Below are 22,503 nucleotides of genomic sequence, written 5' to 3'. Positions count from 1 at the left end.
GCGCAGCCATGGAAGGGCATAGGCCCACCCAATGGGAAGCCTAGCCCAGCCAATCAGAATGAGTTTTTCCACACAAAAGGCTTTATTACAGACAAAAATAGTCAACAAAATTGTATTTTTTTTTTAAATTTCAGCTCATGAAACATGGGACCAACACTTAACATCTTGCATTTATATTCTTGTTCAGTATATTTTGCAATTTATATTGATTTATTATTCATAATATGTCTCCAGTATTCTTGGCTCCCTAATACTGTCTACCTCGATTACTAACCTATCCCTTGCATGCATTGTGCTTTGCATGTGCAAAAGATCAGTCAAATTGACAAAAGTTCTCTTATGACCAGGGGCGCAACTTTGATTTTAGAAGGGACATTCTTTTTTGATACATTTTTTAATCCAGTCGGATAAACACTCCAAACAGCCTACCCGACCGCTCTGAGGAGTCCGCATGCTCCTAAAGCACACCACTGCCTGGAGCAGCCTATCATCACCTACTTGTTTGTCTGTACTGTCCTCTGCTGTTTGACAGCAGTTTTCACCAAAGTAATCCCCCCTGTCTGTGTTTTGACATTTCAACTGAACTCACCTTATCTAGATGTTGACCTTTCACCTACAGTGCTTCACCCCAATACTATTGAGTGCAGTGAGAATGTTTGCAGTTGACACTTCAATATAGCCATATCTGGCTACCAGGTTGCTCTTTCCAGACCCAAGATGGTACCTGAAAGATCAAAACATAGCTAATCATGTACACAATTAAATGTTGGATGTAAATATCTTATCTAAAAGCAGATATGTGCAAGGTGACCAGGTTGAGAGCTTCACGTTCCTTGGTGTCCACATCACCAACAAACTAACATGGTCCAAGCACACCAAGGCAGTCATGAAGAGGGCACGACAAAACCTATTCCCCCTCAGGAGACTGAAAAGATTTAGCATGTGTCCTCAGATCCTCAAAAAGGTTCTACAGCTTCCCCATTGAGAGCATCCTGACTGGTTGCATCACTGCCTGGTATGGCAACTGCTCAGCCTCCGACCGCAAGGCACTACAAGAGGGTAGTGCGTATGGCCCAGTACATCACTGGGGCCATAACAGGCAGGCCCTAAAAATTGTCAAAAGGACTCCAGCCACCCCAGTCATAAACTGTTCTCTCTGCTACCGCACAGCAGGGGGTACCGGAGCACCAAGTCTAGGTCCAAGAAGCTTATAAACATCTCCAAGCCATAAGACTCTTAAACATCTGATCAAATGGCTACCCAGCATTAACCCATTTTTTACACTGCTGCTTCTCTGTTTATTATCTATGCATATTCACTTTAATAACTCTACCTACATGTACATATTACCTGAATTACCTCGACTAACCGGTGCCCCCGCACACTGACCCTGTACATAGCCACGCTATTGTTATTTTACTGCTGCTCTTTAAGCAACAGGATAATAAACAGTAACAGCAGCATATGTGATGAGTCAAACGAGTTAGTCTAAAAATAGTCAATGCAGATAATCATTAGCTAACCGGACAAACTATTTAGCAGTCTTATGGCTTGTTGGTTCCAGACTTAGTGCATTGATACCGCTTACCATGCGGTAGCACAGAAAACAGTCCGACTTGGGTGGCTGGACAATTTCTAGAGCCTTCCTCTGACCCCGCCTGGTATAGAGGTCCTGGATGGCAGGGAGCTCGGCCCCAGTAATGTACTGGGCCATAAGCACCACACTCTGTAGCACCTCGCGATTGGATGCCATACCAAGTGGTGTGCAGCCAGTCAAGATGCTCTCAAGGGTGTAGCTGTAGAACTTTGAGGATCTGATGACCCACGCTGAATCTTTTCAGCCTCCTGCAGGGGATGAGGCGTTGTCATTCCCTTTTCATGACTGTGTTGGTTGTGAACCATGATAATTATTTAGTGACGGGGACACTGAGGAACTTGACGCTGTCAACCTGCTCCATTACAGCCCCTTTGATGTGGATGGGGGTGAGCTCGGCCCTCCGTGCCCTGTAGTACACGATGAGCTCCTTTGTCTTTCTGATGTTGAGGGAGAGGTTGCTGTCCTGGCACCACACTTCAAGGTCTGACCTCCCTGTAGGCCGTCTCATCGATGTCGGTGTACAGGCCTATCACCGTCGTGTCGTCGGCAAACTTGGTGTTGGAGTTAAGCGTGGCCACACAGTTGTGGATGAACAGGGAGTACAGGAGGGGACTAAGCACCCATCCCTGAGAATCCCCCATATTGAGGGTCATTGTGGCAGATGTGTTGTTGCCTACCCTCACCACATGGGGGCGGCCAGTCAGGATGTCCAGGAACCAGTTGCAGAGGGAGGTGTTTTATCCCAAGGTGTTTACCTTAGTTATGAGCTTGGAGGGCACTATGGTGTTGAACGCTGAGTTGTAGTTAATGAACAGTATTCTCACAGGTGTTCATTTTGTCCAGGTGGGAGTGAAATAGAGATTGTGTCATCTATGGATCTATTGGGGCGCTATGCAAATTGGAGAGGGTCCAGGGTGTCTGGGATGATGGTGTTGATGTGAGCCATGACCAGCCTTCCGAAGCATTTCATGGCTACAGATGTGAGTGCAACAGGGCGAAAGTAATTTAGAGACTGGTTACCTTGACATTCTTGGGCACAAGGACTATGGTGGTCTGCTTGAAACATGTAGGTATTACAGACTGGGTCAGAGAGCGGTTGAAAATGTCAGTGAAGACACTTGCCAGTTGGTCAGTGCATGCTCTGAGTGCGTAATCATGGTAATCCGTCTGGCCCGTCGGCCTTGTGAATGTTAACCCGTTTTAAAGATCTTACGTCGGCTACGGAGAGCGTGATCACAGTCATCCAGTACAGCTGGTGTTCTCATGCATGGTTCAGGGATGGAAGAAAGCAGCCTTGAGGAAAGCATAAATGGTATTTAGCTCATCTTGTAAGCTCACATCACTGGACAGCTCGCTGCTGTGTGTCCCTTTATAATCCATGAAGTTTGAAAGCCCTGCCACATCCGACAAGCGTCAGAGCCAGTGTAGTATGATTCCATCTCGGTTCACTATTGAAGCTTTGCCTGTTTGATGGTTTGGAGAGTGTAGTGGGATTTCTTCTAAGTGTCTGGATTAGTGTCCCGCTCCTTGAAAGTGGCAGCTCTATTCTTTAGCTCATTGTGGATGTTACCTGTAATCCAAAACTTCTGGTTGGGATAAGTTCGTAATGTATGGTCACTGTGGGGACGACGTCATCGTTGCACTTACTAATTAAGCCTGTGACTGATGTGGTAAACTCCTCAATGCCGTCAGATGAATCCCAGAACATATTCTAGTCTGTGCTAGCAAAACAGTCCTGTAGCATAGCATCTGCTTCATTGGACCACTTCCGTATTGAACGAGTCACTGGTACTTCACAAATGAATCCCTTATCTGTATCAGGCCTGGTGTGCCTGTATATCGCAGGTGAGTTACTACTCTCCTCAGCAGCAGAGTCTCTCCAGCAACCCAACCAGACAAAGACAATCTACACACAAACTGTGCATCTGTATTAGGCTTGCAGCAACATTCAGATGAAAGGCTCTAACCCCTTACCAACCTGAAAACCCCTTTTAAATAGAAAGGCCTATCCAATCAGATTCCTAACTCAGATTAAGCCCAGGTGTGATGAATTACTGACATAATTAGTATGCCCATATATGGTGTTCCTGCTACGCCCATATCTGGAGTTCCTGATAGGGCCCCAATTCAACACAAATTTTCCAGGAGCCAGCTATGCCCAGATATGGAGTTTCTGTCAGGGGCCCCATTTCAACATGAATTTGACCCAATTAAGACAGTCAGCTCCTGACATTTGCATTTGGGTTAATTTAATTAACGTAATGTATTTTCATGATATAGCTTCCTGTTTCCTGTTCCAGACATACATTTTGGGGGGTTCTTTCTGTAACACATATACATTGTATAATAGTGAGTTGATAGCCTATAATGTTTCTTTAAGGTCAAACGAAAGGTATTTTTACAATAATGCTGCATTCGTAATCAAGTGGGAAGTGGGAATTTACCACATACAAATGGGAGAAAAATCACTTGAATGTCCTTCGAACTATACTATCCATTGCATCTTAGCCTATGTTGCTCTGATATTGCTCATCCATATATTTATATTTATACATTCTTATTCCATTCCTTTACTTAGATGTGTGTGTATTAGGTATTTGTTGTGGAATTGTTAGATATTACTTGTTAGATATTGCTGCACTGTCAGAACTAAAAGCACAAACATTTCGCTACACGCACAACAACATCTGCTAACCATGTGTATGTGACCAATACAATTTGATTTGAACTGATAATTAATAGTGGAAAACTCGTATATCATTGCTGAGCTCCAACTTCTCCCACATGCTGACTTCTGACGTCGCCTACTAAGTAAATTACCTTGTTAACAGAATTTGACAGTTAAATGTAACAAGAAAACATGATTTATAAAAAGCAATCTATTAATATGGTTTCTAAAATCTATCATTTGTTTACAGGCATTATAGCTGTACTTTTGGTTTATGGTTGACACAGCTTGTTGGCCATTAGCCAATCGACATTTCTCAACGAGTTCAAAGCACGTCAGTGCATCCAACTGGTATTTACAACTGGTAAATTCCTACCTCCCACTTGGTTATGAACGCAGCAAGTTTATCTTTCTCTAAGCAGCAATCGTTTACTAGTAACTGGACTTTGTCACATTACTGATTGTCTTATGGCTTACTGATTGTCCTATATATTTTTTATGTTAATATGATACTTCACTTCACTCAAAGACCAAATCTGGAGAGCACAAAAAAAGACAAAAAATAAGAAAAAAGAAAAACCTTTAAAAAATGTGCCTTTAAAAAAAATACCTAACCATACCTAACCACTTTATTCTTTCACTATGGGCCATGTCTCTTCATCTCTTCTCAGTAAATGGTGTGAGATAAGATGTCCTTAGTGTAAATAATTTCTGTGGAACACATGTCCCCTGTGTAATTTGCTTGCTTGGGGCATTTTATTTCTTCTCATTTTTTTACCCGGTGAACCCTTTGAAGAACCCTTTTGGGCTCCAGGTAGAGCCTTTTGGGTTCCATGTAGAACCCTTTCCACAGAGGGTTTTTACATGGAACCCAAAAGGGTTCTCCTATGGGGACAGCCGAAGAACCCTTTTGGAACCCTTTTTTCTAAGAGTGTACTAATCATAGACTCGAATGTATAGCTGACAAATAAATTAAGCATATTTGGCATATGATTTATCTGGACAGTTGATGGTGTCTACAACACTCTTAGCTATGCATTACAGAGTTCTATGTGCAGAACTGATGTATTGAAGCATGATCATCTTTATAAGTCATCCATTTGTTAAATACAGGAACTAAACTAAAATTGCAATATTTAAAACACACAACTGAAACATTTGGATATCCAAGAATAATAGGCATTGTACTGTACAGTATATCATAAGTATTCACGCCCCTTGGATTTCTTCACATTTTATTGCGTTACAAAGTGGGATTAAAATTGATTTAATTGTAATTTTTTGTCGACAATCTACACAAAATACTCTTTAATGTCAAAGTGGAAAGAATTATTTTTTTATATATATTAATGAATCCGGCCTCTTTCTAGAGCTACGACCTGAAGATCAATGACGTCGTCATGATTCGACCTTGTTTTTCTCCGAGTTCCCAGTTGTTTTGAAAGCACCATAAATCCAGAGAATGCCAGACTTTGATGACAAAATCTGCCCATGAAGGACCGCCGTGCCACCTTCCTGTTCAAGTGAGCACAGCACAACAGGGTGAGTTCAAAAATGTATTGTATGCACAGGTTGTTGTGACAGAGTCAAAAGTGGCTGTATGATGTTCTCCATGCTATATGTGATGAACCCCCTTTGAGATGCACAGGGGCTTTCAGGCTGGTTGTGCATGTTTATGTGTTATTAAGTTATCGGCCTATAAGTTCTAAATGTTTTGAATCATGTATATTCATCCCCTTGTTATGTGAGGCATCATGAAGTCATCATGAGACATTTTGACACATCATGACTGTGTTTCCACCATCTTTGACCATTTGGCACAGTTAGCTGCCATCAACTCTATCACAGTGAGTGACGTGTGTGAGGTGAGGGGTTGGAGGAAGGTAGACACCATTGGTCAGTCGATAATGAGGGCTAAACCCCTCCCTACTGAATATGAAACAGTCCAGGACATATTAACCATCAATCCCACCATGGCCATTTAACCTGGGCTACTTCTCTAGAGCCCACGCCTGGGATTGTCTTCAACAATATTCATTGGCCAGTGGACCATCAGTCACACCGTTACTCTTTTGTCTGAAAATCTCACCAACTTCAGTAGTAAGCACTCTATTGTACACAATGAGTAACATGGTGACAGAGATTTTGGCCTTTATTCTCACCACGTCTGGCTGGGTCCTGATCTCCTCCACCATACCCACGGATTACTGGAAGGTGTCCTCTCTGGACGGCACGGTCATCACCACAGCTACCTTCTGGTCCAACCTGTGGAAGACCTGTGTCACTGATTCAACAGGAGTCTCCAACTGCAAGGACTTTCCCTCCATGCTGGCACTGGACGGTCTGCTCAAAGTTTATTTCTTGTCATTGGGAAAGTGTCTTATAGCAGCTGCTTTGCAAGCTTAAGAGTGCCTACTTGCCTACGGTGATACAATACACAGCTTTTAAACTGTAAGAGCTCCTTATTATTGTGATTTCTAATGCCCTCATTGTGTAAATGTATGGTTATTCCCATTTTTTTGATCCAGTTGATCAAGTGATTACATCTCAATGCATTCATTATGCATGGACCAGTTGTAATAGCCTGTTACATGGATTGTACTCAACTAATGAAAGTGTAGTCTGCAGGCTAGCAGTGTTTCAGCATCTGGTCAGCGTGTCTCAGATGAGGGTCAGTGGATCTGCCACCTCAGTGTAACTGTGCCACAGTTCAATTTCAAGCTCATTACTTGGAAAGAGAAGGGCTCATTACTTGGAAAGAGAAGTGCTCAGAGCTTGCCAGTGCTAATAGATTTTGGGGGAAGGTACAATGCAAGTTTTCTCCCAGGGACAACTCATCTACCTTCAGAGATGTCAATGTTTAGCCTAACTTCATGGGAGTTGAAGGCTATAAATTAGATTTACTGGGAGCTTGGGGCTTTCTCCCATGGTTGGCTAATTTCTGGGGTTTACCACCAAGCTAATATTTGCCTGTTAATCACATCTCAAAGGCAGCTCCAATTTCAAGACTACAAAAAAATATATGTTTTATTGTCACATACACCGGATAGGTGCAGTGAAATGTGTTGTTTTACAGGGTCTGCCATAGTAGTACGGCGCCCCTGGAGCAAATTAAGGTTGTGCATTGCTCAAGGGCACATCGGCAAATTAGCATATCTCTTTACTAAGAAACAATTACTGGTTATGCTTACAAATTATTGTTTATTCATACTGAACCAATTTGTTGCTTGCACAGTTAGCTGAGCAAATGAAAAGTGAAGTCTAAGCAAGCCTAAATATCTTACATTGAGTGATAATTCACTTAAAATGTGTTTTTTTACTACCAAGCTACAATATTAGCAAGATATTTTACCTTAATAAGACGATTAAGGTAAAATATATTGAAATAAGATAAATTACACGAATTAAGCCTTTTATAGGTTAAAATAAGCACAATTGTTAAAATAAGCAAAATTATCTGCCAATGATAATTTAGCTTTCACTTTTTGCTGTATGGTAATCCTGCATGGCATGTTGGTGTAATGAGATGGGGAGGGCATTGGGGGAAATGGCTGGGGGACATTTAGCTATTGAGAACGCTTCGACTATGCTTATAACTACAGCTGACCATGCATCAAATCAAGAAGCATGGCCTAAAGGTATGTGTAACAGATGTCTGACGTGGTCGACGCTTGTTCTTCCAGGCTACATCCAGGCCTGTCGGGGTCTGATGATCACTGCTGTGTGTTTGGGCTTCTTTGGTGCTGTCTTCGCCTTGGTCGGAATGAAGTGCACCAAGATTGGGGGATCAGACCAAAGCAAAGCCAGGACAGCTTGCATCGCCGGGGTCAATTTCATACTCAGCGGTAACTATCATGTCACAGCCATTGATGGACAATAGTGGCATAGTTTACCAAGTCTGCAGCACTGAACGTTCTTTTCTTCTCTGCAGGTCTCTGCTCGTTGTCTGCATGCTCCCTGTATGCACACAGGATAACATCTGAGTTTTTTAACCCCATGTTTGTCGCTCAGAAGTGAGTAACTCATTTGATGTATAGGATCAGACATACAGTGCCTTGCAAAAGTATTCATCCCCCTTGGCGTTTTTCCTATTTTGTTGCATTACAACCTGTAATTTAAATGGATTGTTATTTGGATTTCATGTAATGGATATACACAAAATTGTCAAAATTGGTGAAGTGAAATGAAAAAAATAACTTGTTTCAAAAAATTATATATATAAAAAAAAACTGAAAAGTGGTGCGTGCATATGAAGCCCCTAAATAAGATCTGGTGCAACCAATTACCTTCAGAAGTCACATAATTAGTTAAATAAGTCCGCCTGTGTCCAATCTAAGTGTCACATGATCTGGCACATGATCTCAATATATATACACCTGTTCTGAAAGGCCCCAGAGTCTGCAACACCACCAAGCAAGGGGTACCACCAAGCAAGGGGCACCACCAAGCAAGGGGCACCACCAAGCAAGGGGCACCACCAAGCAAGGGGCACCATGAAGACCAAGGAGCTCTCCAAACAGGTCAGGGACAAAGATGTGGAGAAGTACAGATCAGGGTTGGGTTATAAAAAAATATCCAAAATTTTGAACATCCCACGGAGCACCATTAAATCCATTATTAAAAAATTGAAAGAATATGGCACCACAACAAACCTGCCAAGGAGGGCATTAATCAGAGGCAACAAAGAGACCAAACATAACCGTGAAGGAGCTGCAAAGCTCCACAGTGGAGATTGGAGTATCTGTCCATAGGACCACTTTAAGCCATACACTCCACAGAGCTGGGCTTTACGGGAGAGTGGCCAGATAAAAGCCATTGCTTAAAGAAAAACAATAAGCAAACACGTTTGGTGTTCGCTAAAAGGCATGTGGGAGACTCCCCAAACATATGGAAGAAGGTACTCTGGTCAGATGAGAATAAAATTGAGCTTTTTGGCCATCAAGGAAAACGCTATGTGGGGATGTTTTTCATGAACAGGGACTGGGAAACTGGTCAGAATTGAAGGAAGGTTGGTACTAAATACAGGGAAATTTGAGGGAAACCTGTTTCAGTCTTCCAGAGATTTGAGACTGGGACAGAGGTTCACCTTCCAGCAGGACAATGACCCTAAGCATACTGCTGAAGCAACACTTGAGTGGTTTAAGGGGAAACATTTAAATGTCTCGGAATGGCCTAGTCAAAGCCCAGAACTCAATCCAATTGAAAATCTGTGGTATGACGTAAAGATTGCTGTATATCAGGGAACCCATCCAACTTGAAGGAGCTGGAGCAGTTTTGCCTTGAAGAATGGGCAAAAATCCCAGTGGCTAGATGTGCCAAGCTTATAGAGACATACCCCAAGAGACTTGCAGTTGTAATTGCTCCAAAAGGTGGCTGTACAAAGTATTGACTTTGGGGGGGTGAATAGTTATGCACGCTCAAGTTCTGTTTTTGTCTTATTTCTTGTTTGTGTCACCCAAAAAATATTTAGCATTTTCAAAGTGGTAGGCATAATACAAACCCCCCAAAAATAAATTAATTCCAGGTTGAAAGGCAACAAATAGGAAAAATGCCAAGGGGGGTGAGTACTTTGGCAAGCCACTGTACAGCAGTGACCCACGTGATCATGGATGAAGTAATGCTGCTGTTAATTAATTAGTCTCCTTTGTTCCCCTGTTTTCCAGGTATGAACTGGGGGTTGCCTTGTTCATTGGTTGGGCAGGATCTATCCTTTGCATTCTGGGAGGGGTGATACTCTGCTTCTCAATAGCAGATAGTTCCACTACAAGGTAAGTCACAAAGTTCAATAATATGTCATGATATTTGGTCAATTACATGATTGGTTTACTTAACATTTTTCTCTCTCCTCTCCCTCTAGTCACACAGGCTATGCCTACAGAGGAGCTACCTCTGCCTCTAATGTTTCTTCTCACCCTAGAGGGCATGCACAGCCTATGAGCCAGAGGCCTCCACCAGAGTACAGTAGCTCTTCTAGAGTACAGCACTTTGATAAGAATGCCTATGTGTAAGGGATGATAGGACAAATGCAGAACCTGAACAGCGGCATAGTCTCGAGAGGCCGATTTACTGCCATACCAGTGAAAAGGAGGAGAAGAATGTGTTACGTGACTGGCTGGCCCATTGTGTCACAAATAATGATAGATCAGAAAGAGATCACTTTATATTGGAGTTGATCCCCCTGTTCACCTATTTATGACAGCACTAATTTCTATACTGAGTCCAATGGAAATCAGAGCCTTTTTGAGTTCGTAAGAGATTGGCTGAGATTTGTGGCTTTGATATTTACTTTATAATAATATGTGAGCCTTGTGGTAGACCTAAGCTGCGAATCAAAATAGTGTCAATAATAACCACTTTTCTGTGCAATTGTTGATTTTTCTTTTCTTTTTTGATAATTGTTTGACATTAAAGTGAGGATGTGAACTGTTATATTGTCTTGTGTTGCCTGTCTCTTTAACTGTTAGACACACATTAAAATGCTGTTAATCTTTAATGACAGAACATTTAAAACTATGTTTAACATCGAAAACATCCAGTTTCTAACCAACCATTGACATAACCATAAACTACAGCATGTTTTATAATCAACATATCTTTGAGGTCACTTTTGGAAAAGTGTTATCCATTTACAGTACCTCTTGTATATCTTAATAACTCATTATTTACAGTCCTATTTCAACTGGCACCTATTTCAGAAAATCCTAAACAACTTGTATTTAGCCTATTATAAAATCATGTGTATTTGTGCTTGTTTCAAATAATCCTCTCTCCCTAAAATATTATGTAATTACTATGCCATTACAATAGTACAAAGTGAATTACTACCACTAAATATAGAAAGTCTATAATATAAGTTATTTCAGAACAAAGGGTTTACCAGCATGGCTCAAATGAAACACTTGCTCTTTGTGTAAAGCTGTCAGTGATGTGATTCATTTCAAGTTGGACCCACACTCCTTACAGTTTACAGTAAACAGCTTCCATCGTGGTTTCGACAACAGAGTCCACATCAACACTCTCCTATACACATACACCATGTCATCCAGTCCAGAGAGACGTGTTATCACCTACTGAAACAAGACAACAAGCACCAACATCCTGCAGCAGTCCCGGCATCACGTGTGTCCTGAGTCTCGATCCCTCACGCGCACCTCTTCAGGAGTGCCTAGGAGCAGTAGGTTAGCACACCCATCCTTTCTCATCTGGAACCATGAGGAAAAGGCTGATCCAGGTTTCTGGTTTCCTGATCTCAACGGTGGGATGGCTTTTTGTACTTTGTACTATGGCGATGGATTACTGGAGGATCACCCAGATAGGTGGCCAGGGAGGTTCATTCATTATCAAGGTGGCCTGGTACTGGTCCAACCTGTGGCAGGACTGCTTCACAGACTCGACAGCAGTTACCAACTGCAGAGACTTCCCTGTGCTGTGGTCTGTCAAACGTAAGAACATTGTTCAAACATCTGACTTAAGGGTTTCTGGTATATATTACATTGTAGGATCTCTGCAAATTGATCACCATCCTGTTGCATTATTTCATACTCAAACATCACTTTGAATTCTTGAGAGCTTGTTGCGCTTTTCTAATGGAAAAAGCAACGACAAAAACGTTGTGCTGATCGATGATATGTTGACACATATCTTCTCCTTTTAATTGTTTTTTATATACTTTTTTTTTTTTTTTACAGCTATCGTCCAGGGAGTGAGAGGCCTGCTGATGTGTGGACTAACCCTTGGGTTTTTTGGTGCAATATTTTGCTTTGTTGGCATGGAGTGCACATATATTGGAGGAGGGGGAAAAAACAAGGATATGCTTTTGTTCGCCGGATCCGTATTTCACTTTGTCGGTGGTAAGTACTGTCCATGGTATGTTCATTTCTCCAGATGACTTGTTTTTTTCCCCATCAACATTTCCTAGTATGACTGAAACCTCTTCACACAGGTGTGTCAGACTTAGCTGCATACTGCTTATACATCAACAAAGTCGCAAGGACAACTTTCACTCAATCTTCGCCAGGAATCCTGAAGTAAGATTAATATTTCAAATGGCTACAATAATCTGTTCGAAATTAAAAATACAAATGAACAGCTGCACATGTTAGTAACTGTACTCATGTATGCTTTCTACTATTTTCTAAGGTATGACTTAGGACCTCCCATTTTTATTGGATTGGTTGGGTCTTTTTGCATCCTCTTAGGGGCCATTCTCTATGCTGTGACTGTGTACAAAGTCCTATTCCCTAAAGCAAAGTAAGAAAACTGTTTTGAACAAGTCATTTGATCAGAATGATAGATATTCATTATATCGCTGAACAGTAGGATCCTATCATTCTAGTATGCCATCGTTGTATTGCCTTCATTGAATAATGAGAAATATGTTTTATTGTGTGTCTCGTTATTTCAGAGTGGTGCTCGCCCATGGGGGTCCTAGAACACGAACATACATGGCCTCTCGGGCCGGAGGCAGGACCCTCTACACTGGATACTACAGACCACCCAGACAGTACAGATCCTACGGCTCAGGGATATCCAGCAGCTCTAAACTCACTAGGATCTCCCAGATAACACCTGAGGAACTGTCAGACAGAGATGCTTTTGTGTAGTGGCATTGGCTACAGTACTAGTTCCAGACAATGTGTTTGTAAATACCATTAAGATGAAGTCTATTAAGGAAATTGTGAACATTGTTTTTTTCCAGCTACATTATTTGATCTAGTCTTTTCAGGTCAATTTTCATTTGATCACTCTGTTGTTGCAGAGAATTTTCCTGCACAGAAGGAAATGCTAATTCTAGTGCATTTGAGGTTTTAAAAGGCTTCTAAAGTTTGTAATTTCCATGTTAAAATGGCAGATTTTCTTTATCATAACTAAAAATGTATCAACCCCGACAAAAAAGTCCATTAATTATAATCCACATAATAATTCACATTTCCTGTCCCTGCAGGATTATTTTCCTGCTGTTTAACTGGTCAAATGAAAATAGTATTGCGATGTATTGTATTGCTATGCCATAGGCTTTAATTTACAAATCTGCCACATACTGTTAAGATTATCTGTTTTCTGTCTGTATGATTGATACACCCAGAAAAGATGAGATTCTGTGAAAGTATGACATGAGAAGGATCTTTGTACGCAATTATGATATGTTTGATATTTTATGAATATAAATACAACTTTGGATATGCAATAGAAATAATGGAGTGATTATTGCAGATACAGCAATCAACTTACCATTTCGTAAAACCTCTAGTGCAGACTGAAATCTATAAGGAAAATCATGGCAAAGTCATGACATGAACACGACCTGTGTTTTTAGGCCTACACGAAACTAACTTAATGTTGGTAGAATCCTGGATATTATACCAATAACAAACATGGCATGCCCTCATGGGGAGAAAAGCCATCGGTCAGCATACACCTTGCCTCTTTTTCCACCAGTTTGGAGAGAGGAGGTGTGATGATATACACAAAGACACGCTCTCAATGCGTTGAGGAGGGGCGGGGGTGGTGGAAGGTGAGCCTTCTTTCTCCCGATAGCTCACAGTTCCCCTCAGTTTGAGTTCTGAAAGGGACAGCAACAGCTCAACTGCCATTACTTGGCTTTCTCCCTCTGTCTGGTGTCTGTTGCATACAGAGAGGCAGCAATCAACTACAGGTCAGTAGCAATGTACATGGAGATTGGCTGCTTAGTGCTCTGTGTGAGTGGATGGATCCTGGTCTGCTCTACAATGCCACTGAGATCTGGACCTGGTCTGAGGTAGACAGCATCGTTCTGACGACTTCAAACTACTTCTCCAATCTCTGGAAGGATTGCACTTCTGATTCAACAGGAGTACCCGACTGCAAGGGTATCCCATCGATGTTTGCATTGAACTGCAAGAGAACAATTCAAGTGGATGAAGTAGTCTTCTTTTTATTATAACAGCATGTCAAAATAATGAAACTGCATTAGGTTCTTTGAGAGGTAAGAGGAAAATGTACTCCAGTATCTTAATGCTGTACAATGGATGAGGTATTGTGCAGTAGTGAATTGAAAGGTTTGTGACTAAACCATGGTGTCTTTGTTCCTCCTGGACAGGGGGCATCCATATGCACCGGGCTCTGATCATCACCTCTATTATCTTGGGATTCTGAGATAGGAGGATCTTCTACACTAAGATAGGAGGATCTGAGGTTACAAATGCAAGTGGGACCTTTGATGGAGGGATTACCTATCTTGTGTCTGGTAAACATTTTATTTTTGTTGATATTGACATGGTTATTCTGATCATTGGGTTCCTGAGTGAACTCGAACAGTCGAGTTGTCTTGTTTCAGGGTTGTGTTCCATGACTGCATTCTCTTGTTATGGAAACAAAGTAAGAGCAGAATTTCAGGATCTCAATTTCAGGGCACAAAAGTTAGTAAACATCTATCAATTCTATGTAGATCCAAAACTTAAACAGGGGTTTAGATTTGTATTCAGTAATATATGAAAACATGGCACAGCTATTATGGTATAAAGGAGGGACATGGAGCTGTAAACAATGAAAATGCATGACACACCTTCATGGTATTTTTTAAAATCAGATACTAATAGGTAAAGAAATCGAAGTAGGTGTTTCCATTGGATGTGGAGGCTCGAACCTACTGGTCGTTGGGGGCCTCATTTGCAGTTTCTTTGCACAGAAGGAAGGATGTCAATCAAGGTGTGTTTTGTATACATTCAATTTTTAATGACATGCTCTAGATTTCAAATCATGTGCCTAATTAGGGTATCTAATGATGGTTCCATCTCCAATCCAACCTTCACAGATAGAAGAACAAACACATGCCTGTCTACAAGTTCTCTGATAGCTACATGGCACCTCCATCTAAACAGAGGTACCTACCAGTGTCAACAGAACTCACAGAGGGTGGAGAGAGCATAAGACCAAGACCAGCAGTTAGACTAGGAGCATTAGGAGCAGCAGCAAGACACCCTCCAGTTTGAACACGTATGTGTTGTGACCTGCTCTTGTGGCCTGCAGTTTGACATTTGTAAAAAAAAAAAAAACATTAAGCTCTTTCTATGAGACTGACCAGGTGAAAGCTAAGATCCCTTATTGATGTCACTTGTTAAATCCACTTAAATCAGTGTAGATGAAGGGGAGGAGACAGGTTAAAGATGGATTTTTAAGCCTTGAGACAATTGAGACATGGATTGTGTATGTGTGCTATTCAGAGGGTGAATGGACAAGACCAAAGATTTAAGTGCTTTTGAACTGGGTGTGGTAGTAGGTACCAGGCACACCAGTTTGTGTGTGTCAAGAACTGCAACGCTGCTGGGTTTTTCCACGCTCAACAATTTCCTGTGTGTATCAAGAACGGTCCACCACCCAAAGGACACCCAGCCAACTTGACACAACTGTGGGAAGCATTGGAGTCAACATGGGCCAGCATCCCCGTGGAACGCTTTTGACAGCTTGTAGAGTCCATGCCCCGACTAATTGAGGCTGTTCTGAGGGCAGAAGGGAGTGCAACTCAATATTAAGGTGTTCCAAATGTTTTGTAAAATCATAAGATATTTGTATTGTATTCATATTGCTGTGAAGCCTTAAACTCTAAATTACACTGTGAAGGTATTAATCACTGGTCAACTGTTTTTCCATTGTACGCTTTGTATTGCATCCCATGTCCTGAAATGTATTTTATATGTGAATAAAAGATCCCAAACATTGATCATATGTTCCAATCATTCATAACCCTACCTAACCTAAGTCGTACTTGATTTCCATTGCACCCCCATATCAATAAGCATCATCATCAGTTTAGGCTACAGCAGAGACAAATGTTTAATTGTTGGCTGAGCCTTCTATTCAAAACCGTGACAGAACATGCCTACAGCTAGATAAATGCATTTTCATACTAGCCTAGCCCTTCACTGAATGACACGCACTTACTGCTTACTTTTGTGCTGCCGTGGCTCGACACCGTTGAACGAACAGTGGGGGGCGGAGTTTTCCAACAAATGGCCCAATCAGAGCAACCCACGACCGGTGGACTCGCTTTATGTCTGGTTGGTTAACTGAATAACGTTTGCTGTCATCCAGCTAAAATGGGACTGTCAAGTGTTTCGTGAGAGTTTGCATTATCGTAGGTAGTATTTTCCTTTATTTCTAAGAACTATAGACAGTTTACATTATGGTTGCAATAAACCCAATTGTGCACAAAATTTTAAGTTATGTTCCTTTTCTTCTTGTTTTGATTGACCTACGATACGAAGGTAAGCCTTCTCAGACAATGGATTTCAACCTATGTTTTATTACAGTTATGCTACCAGGTCCAGTAACCTGCCCCACAGACAGTAGCTACAAAAAGTATACTAGCTAGAGTAGATAACTAGCTAGGTTGCCGGATTGAGTTTCACGGGAGATAACCGTTAACTAGTTTGTAAGGCTAACGTTAGCTAACAACAGCATGTGCTTCATGCATTCCATCATTTGTGTTGGTATTTGCGAACATACATTGCGTTTGTTTGCTAACTAGGTAACTGGCTTGCTAACGTTACACCACGGAGTTATATTTACATGGCAACAATGTTGCTACTTTCACAGCTGCCTTAAGGTACTTTTAGCAACGCGGGTGTATTTACATACACCAGCGTTGCTTTCAATTGTACTGGGTTGCACAAACAGTCCGTGGGAAGCCAGAAGTTGAAATACACTTATATTTCAACTTACTGTACCGGTGGGCAGGACTGTTGGTCATTATGACGGCGGGAATTTGATACAAATGATCGTATTATTAAACATACTTTCCAAACGTGGGTCTGTTGTATTCCCACGTCCTCTCTGCTTACATCGTGCCAAAATCAAAGTACTGCACATGCGCCATATGTGGACAAAAATAATTGACTTGTGGGGGACTTTTAGACTCTCATTCCCCCTTCATAATAACCAACCGTCCTGCCCACCGGTACAGTAAATTGAGATGGAGTTGTTTATAACTAGGGGAGAATGACTGCCCCCTCTCATTGAAGCCATGGTAGTTCTAGGCCGACTGCTGTACTGCAGGCATTGTTAGCAGAAAACAGGATCCCCAGTATAGTGACTGGAAAATTGCTTTCTTAGTGGTCAGTCTTCCTGTAAATAAAACAAAAATGTTTCGGAGACAATCATGGTACCAATAATTGCTTCTAATAAACCAGGTGTATGTCCTTGAACCGATTGTTTGAAAATAGCATACAGAAGTTTAAGGATAATTTAGTTGCTAATGGCAGCCTGCAGTACCCCGGTGGGCCTTCAACTTGAGTTACTTAATGAGGGGCAGCACTGAGCTAGCCTGCAACATCACTTCCTGGAGTAGCTCAAGTTGTGGATGTAAATTCTTCCATGAGATGCCTTCTCACAAATAAAACAATGAGACAGATATTTCACCGGCTGTATAAATGTGACGCATCCGCTCACCGTTTCCACTCATATGGTAGTGAGAGGAAGCCCAGTGGCCGGCAGTGGGAGAAGATGGAAAGAGATGGATTTTGTCTGCCATTCTGCTAATTTTTTCATAATTGAAACATTTGATTTCAATACAGTTTTCTGTTCTCAACTAAAATCTGTTGTGAACTAAGCTTTGTAGACTTTACCCTTTGCCAACGTTTAAACAATGGTGGTGTTTAGGAGTGCAAAGGTGAATTGCTTTATTGCACACGCGCACTTCGCAGAGTGGGTGTTCCCTAACGGAAATATGCAAATGATGCTAGAACCCACCAATAGGATCTTGCTAGCTCGTGCTTGGCTCTGCCCACCTCCTTGCTAGTTCTGCTCTCTGACTTATTTGTTTACAATTGAAACGACGGCGTGTCGTTTATCTTTGTTATAACTTAACCACCTTTGGCCATCTTAACCGACTTCATTTATCTTCAATGCGCTATTGAGTCCTCACATAGGAATGCATGGTGTCACGTCATTGTATTTAACTTCTGGCGTCCAATGGACTGTTTTTGTGCAACCTAATACAATTGAAAACAAAGATAGTGTATGTAAATACACCCTAGTTGTTAAAAGCGCCTAAGCGGTCACCATACTTTAATCATTAGTGGAGTAGCTAGCTACTTTGTATCAAATCACAATGCAATGGAAGAATAGCTACAAGGTGGAAATACTGTAATATGCACATTGTGGTTACTTATATTTTGGATGACATTCTCCTTGGTTTCAGGGGTATGTGGCAAGGATGGAAGTTTGGAGAACCATTTGGAGATGGGGAAGAAACTCCTTGCTGCTGGACAGCTGGCTGATGCACTCTCTCACTTCCATGCTGCTATTGGTCAGTACTGAAGGGTTTACATTGTTGACAGTAAAATCAAATGGAATATTCATGTGTACTTTTTAAAGTAAAGTAAAAAGGGTTTTATGATTTTAACAGATATTGTATAATTTCTTTAATATATATATAGTATAACTATATATTTCTTGTTTTGCCATTGCCTGTGTTTGATCATGCTCAGATGGGGATCCAAAGAACTACATGGCCTACTACAGGAGAGCTACAGTCTACCTGGCCATGGGCAAATCTAAATCTGCTCTGCCGGATCTGAGCAAAGTCATTGAACTCAAACCAGACTTCACATCGGTGAGTCCACTGTCTACTTTTAGTAGCAGAAACATAAGAGGAAGACTGTTTATCTTACGGTTTCACGGTCAGTGTATGCTTGAAATGTTTATTAACAGTAGTTTACAATCTAGTGTTTAAAGTCTTTTTAGACTAGAGGAAGACTAACTAAAGTTAATTTCATTAAGAACAACCGCAAACGTTCTCTTATCTCGTCTCTCACTCTTCCAACAGGCAAGACTTCAGAGAGGCAATCTGCTCCTGAAGCAGGGGAGACTAGATGAAGCAGAGAGTGACTTTAAGAAAGTTGTAAGTAATGCCAACATACAGTAACAATCTCACTGGAAGTGACTTGCAGTGGTGGAAAAAGTACCCAATTGTCATACTTGAGTATATTTAAAACCAGATACTTTTTTACTCAAGTATCAAAAATAAATGGAATTGCTAAAATGTATTTAAGTATAAACCATTTCAAATTCCTTATATTTATATTAAGCAAACCAGACAGCATACTTTTATTTTTGTTATTTATTGGCGGATAGCCAGGGGCACACTCCAACACTCAAACATTAATTAATTACCAAATTAAGCATTTGTGTTTAGTGAGTCCTCCAGATCAAAAGCAGTAGGGATGACCAGGGATGTTCTCTTGATAAGTGTGTGAATTGGACCAGTTTCCCTTCAAAATGTAATGAGTACTTTTGGGTGTCGGGAAAATGTATGGTGTAAAAAGTACATTATTTTATTTAGGAATGTATTGAATTAAAAGTAGTAAAATATTAACAGTAAAGTACAGATATCCCCAAACTACTTAAGTAGTACTTTAAAGTATTTTTACTTAGGTACTTTACACCACTGGTGACTTTAAGGAGTAGCAGCCAGGAGATGTCAGTATTGACCAGTGGAAACAGCTCCATCTACAGTACATCCCACAGGATTCTTTTTTTTCTTCAGATCAACCTAATGCACTTGCACTAATGTAGATACTGGCTTTGTTGTTTGCCATATTCATTGGCAAATAGCCTAAGGCTAAGATTTAACAATGCCTACCTGAACAGGATTAAGGATAATGAAATACAGTTATGAAATTAGATGGCCTGGTATTTTTATAATTTATATCAGACATATTCAATAAGCCAAATTAACATTGGAAATGTGAAATTGTGTTCAGTAGGACAGACAATGTACAAACCAAGCTTAATTGGATGTCTAGTCATCTCTCCTCTTGCCTGTCGGGGATAGTTTTCAGGTGCCCATTTTTAAGGATGAAGAGTGAAAATCACTGATAGATTTTCCATTAGTGTTACCATTATGCCCGGAGCCTCATAACATTGCCAGAAGACATAAATGCCCTTGCAGTTCTACTTTTTAATGATTTAAAGTGGTTAGGTATTCTAGGGTAGGTATACGCAGTGGAAATCTTGAAGTAGCCTAATTCCTCTAGCAGTAGAGTTTGAATGTCAGTCACTTGTCACCTTAGGTATTGTCCTGGGTCTGCAGCCCCTTGGGCATTTGTCATTTACACATCCCTCTTCAGATACAGGGAGGGGAAGCAATAAGGAACACTATGCAAAATAATGTACTTTATTACAATGTAGAATAGCAGGATTGAGAGAGTCTGTGATTTTGGTTGGCTTAAAATGAAGTATTCAAGGACACTTCCCAGGTGGCTTCCCAGACACAATGTAATGCTGGTTTTTAAAATGCTAGTCGAAGTAGATTTTAAGAGACCGCTCAAGGTGTGGAAGGTTCCATAATTGAAGTCAACTATCATGCCCTTGCGCGGCACTGAGTCATAGTTGGAGGGCAATATGAGTCATAGTTGGAGGGCAATATGAGTCATAGTTGGAGGGCAATATGAGTCATAGTTGGAGGGCAATATGAGTCATAGTTGGAGGGCAATATGAGTCATAGTTGGAGGGCAATATGAGTCATAGTTGGAGGGCAATATGAGTCATAGTTGGAGGGCAATATGAGTCATAGTTGGAGGGCAATATGAGTCATAGTTGGAGGGCAATATGAGTCATAGTTGGAGGGCAATATGAGTCATAGTTGGAGGGCAATATGAGTCATAGTTGGAGGGCAATATGAGTCATAGTTGGAGGGCAATATGAGTCATAGTTGGAGGGCAATATGAGTCATAGTTGGAGGGCAATATGCATTTGGACCTGTACAGTTTTATGTGTGCTCAACTCTGGCTAGAGGTGCACGCGCTCCTGCTGCTTCAGCAGTTTATCACACAGGCATGGTGTAACGCATCACATTTATTCATCCCTCCCCTGCTAGGGCTGAGCTAGCAGGAAATCCTAATAGGATCGCCAAGTCTATTTGTAAAGTATGTCCCATTAACTAAGATTGCTATCATGGCGATGATGACCACTATGCTGGCGGATAATGGGTTCAGGGATCAGGACTGTAAGTACAGGGAGGAGTGATGGGTAAAGCTTTTAAGAATGAATGTTATTTGAAGTGTATTTGCAATAGAGGGTTCATCCTTTCAAGGAATGTTACTTTCTTTCAAGTAAATATGCTGTAGTATCTGGTGTGCTTCCTTACCTCTTTTTTTACTGGTTCAAATAAATTGTTGTCTCTTCCAGCTCAATTCAAACCCTAGTGACAAAGATGAGAAGGAGGCCCGAAGTCGGCTCATGAAATCTGATGAAATCCAGAGGTGGGTGACTCAGTCACGGTTAACCTTTGACCGCAAGGATTACATCACCGCTGCGGCCCACCTGGACCTAATTATTGAAGTGAGTGGTACACCTGACTCAACTCCTAATGTCAGAGATAAAGCAAGTCTTGCTAGTACACTATGATCTGTGGCTGTTCTTCCTGAGACTAGATGGTGTCACTGTCATCACTAACATAACATTATACCAAATCTGTTGACACATATTGAGCTGTACTGTTTCCCTGCCAGACGTGTGTGTGGGACGTCAGCTCCAGAGAGCTGCGGGCAGAGTGCTTCATCCAGATGGGAGAGATGGGCAAGGCCATCAGTGACCTGACGGCTGCCTCCAAACTGAAGAGTGACAACACCCAGGCCTTCTACAAACTCAGCACCATCTACTACCACCTGGGAGACCACGAAATGTCCCTCAAGTAAGACTGTCCGTGAATGTGAGATTGACACACACGGTACTTTTGGACAAAGCTGCATCCCTAGATGTAATTCATTGAGAGGATACCTGAACTGGTTATTCTGGTTCTGTTTCCTCTCTGTCTCCAGTGAGGTTCGAGAATGTCTGAAGCTGGACCCAGACCATGAACAGTGTTACAGCCACTACAAACAAGTCAAGAAGCTCAACAAACACATCCAGTCTGCAGAGGAGTTGATCCAGCAGCAGAGGTGTGTGTGTGTCCCTGTGTGTGTGTCCCTGTGTGTGTGTCCCTGTGTGTGTGTCCCTGTGTGTGTGTCCCTGTGTGTGTATCCCTGTCCCTGTCCCCGTGTCCCTGTCCCCGTGTGTGTGTCCCCGCGCGTGTGTGTGTCCCCGCGTGTGTGTCCCCGCGTGTCCCCGCGTGTGGCTCTGTGTGTCCCCGCGTGTGGCTCTGTGTGTCCCCGCGTGTGGCTCTGTGTGGCTCTGCGTGTGTCCCTGTCTCTGTGTGTGTGTCCCCCTGTGTGTGTGTGTCTCTCTGTGTGTGTCTCTGTGTGTCTCTGTGTGCGTCTCT

The 22,503-nt window shown here is 41.7% G+C and overlaps 3 protein-coding genes and 1 pseudogene across 5 annotated transcripts in view; all 4 read left to right on the top strand.

Moving 5' to 3' along the window:
- Nucleotides 1-6,386: 6,386 nt before the first annotated feature.
- LOC120057888 (claudin-10-like) lies at nt 6,387-10,273 on the top strand. Its single transcript, XM_039006364.1, has 5 exons — nt 6,387-6,606; nt 7,949-8,110; nt 8,197-8,278; nt 9,929-10,033; nt 10,123-10,273. The coding sequence occupies exons 1-5, from the start codon at nt 6,387-6,389 to the stop codon at nt 10,271-10,273; spliced, it is 720 nt and encodes a 239-aa protein (XP_038862292.1).
- Nucleotides 10,274-11,475: 1,202 nt separating this feature from the next.
- On the top strand, nt 11,476-12,868 carry LOC120057790 (claudin-10). The gene is made up of 5 exons (XM_039006255.1): nt 11,476-11,707; nt 11,954-12,115; nt 12,208-12,292; nt 12,405-12,515; nt 12,670-12,868. Exons 1-5 carry the CDS (start codon nt 11,476-11,478, stop codon nt 12,866-12,868), a joined length of 789 nt encoding a protein of 262 aa, XP_038862183.1.
- A 784-nt stretch (nt 12,869-13,652) lies between these two features.
- On the top strand, nt 13,653-15,252 carry LOC120057789 (annotated as a pseudogene).
- Nucleotides 15,253-16,267: 1,015 nt separating this feature from the next.
- The window catches only part of dnajc3a (DnaJ (Hsp40) homolog, subfamily C, member 3a), a 19,440-nt gene continuing 13,204 nt past the window's right edge, over nt 16,268-22,503 (top strand). The window contains exons 1-7 of one of the 3 annotated variants that reach the window (XM_039006822.1): nt 16,268-16,381; nt 18,442-18,549; nt 18,731-18,855; nt 19,069-19,143; nt 21,432-21,584; nt 21,755-21,936; nt 22,064-22,183. In XM_039006822.1, coding sequence (XP_038862750.1) covers nt 18,483-18,549; nt 18,731-18,855; nt 19,069-19,143; nt 21,432-21,584; nt 21,755-21,936; nt 22,064-22,183 — 722 coding nt within the window. In that variant the 5' untranslated portion in view covers nt 16,268-16,381; nt 18,442-18,482. Of the gene's footprint in view, nt 16,508-18,441; nt 18,550-18,730; nt 18,856-19,068; nt 19,144-21,431; nt 21,585-21,754; nt 21,937-22,063; nt 22,184-22,503 lie in introns of all 3 variants that reach the window. The other 2 variants (XM_039006823.1, XM_039006821.1) reach the window with 2 other exon arrangements.

The sequence above is a fragment of the Salvelinus namaycush genome, chromosome 13 (genome assembly GCF_016432855.1).
Source record: "Salvelinus namaycush isolate Seneca chromosome 13, SaNama_1.0, whole genome shotgun sequence".
Lineage (NCBI taxonomy): Eukaryota > Metazoa > Chordata > Actinopteri > Salmoniformes > Salmonidae > Salvelinus > Salvelinus namaycush.
The sequence above is the reverse complement of the archived record's forward strand: the minus strand, read 5'-3'. Positions and strand labels throughout refer to the sequence as shown.

What these genes read in the sequence shown, in the direction of transcription:
- LOC120057790 (XM_039006255.1), top strand. Translation starts at nt 11,476, where the DNA reads ATGAGGAAAAGGCTGATCCAGGTTTCTGGTTTCCTGATCTCAACGGTG. An exon ending in TCTTCGCCAGGAATCCTGAA is followed by an intron (nt 12,293 to 12,404) that starts GTAAGATTAATA and finishes CTATTTTCTAAG; the next exon opens with GTATGACTTAGGACCTCCCA. An exon ending in GTCCTATTCCCTAAAGCAAA is followed by an intron (nt 12,516 to 12,669) that starts GTAAGAAAACTG and finishes TCGTTATTTCAG; the next exon opens with AGTGGTGCTCGCCCATGGGG.
- LOC120057888 (XM_039006364.1), top strand. Translation starts at nt 6,387, where the DNA reads ATGAGTAACATGGTGACAGAGATTTTGGCCTTTATTCTCACCACGTCT. An exon ending in GGTCAATTTCATACTCAGCG is followed by an intron (nt 8,111 to 8,196) that starts GTAACTATCATG and finishes TCTTCTCTGCAG; the next exon opens with GTCTCTGCTCGTTGTCTGCA. An exon ending in GCAGATAGTTCCACTACAAG is followed by an intron (nt 10,034 to 10,122) that starts GTAAGTCACAAA and finishes CTCTCCCTCTAG; the next exon opens with TCACACAGGCTATGCCTACA.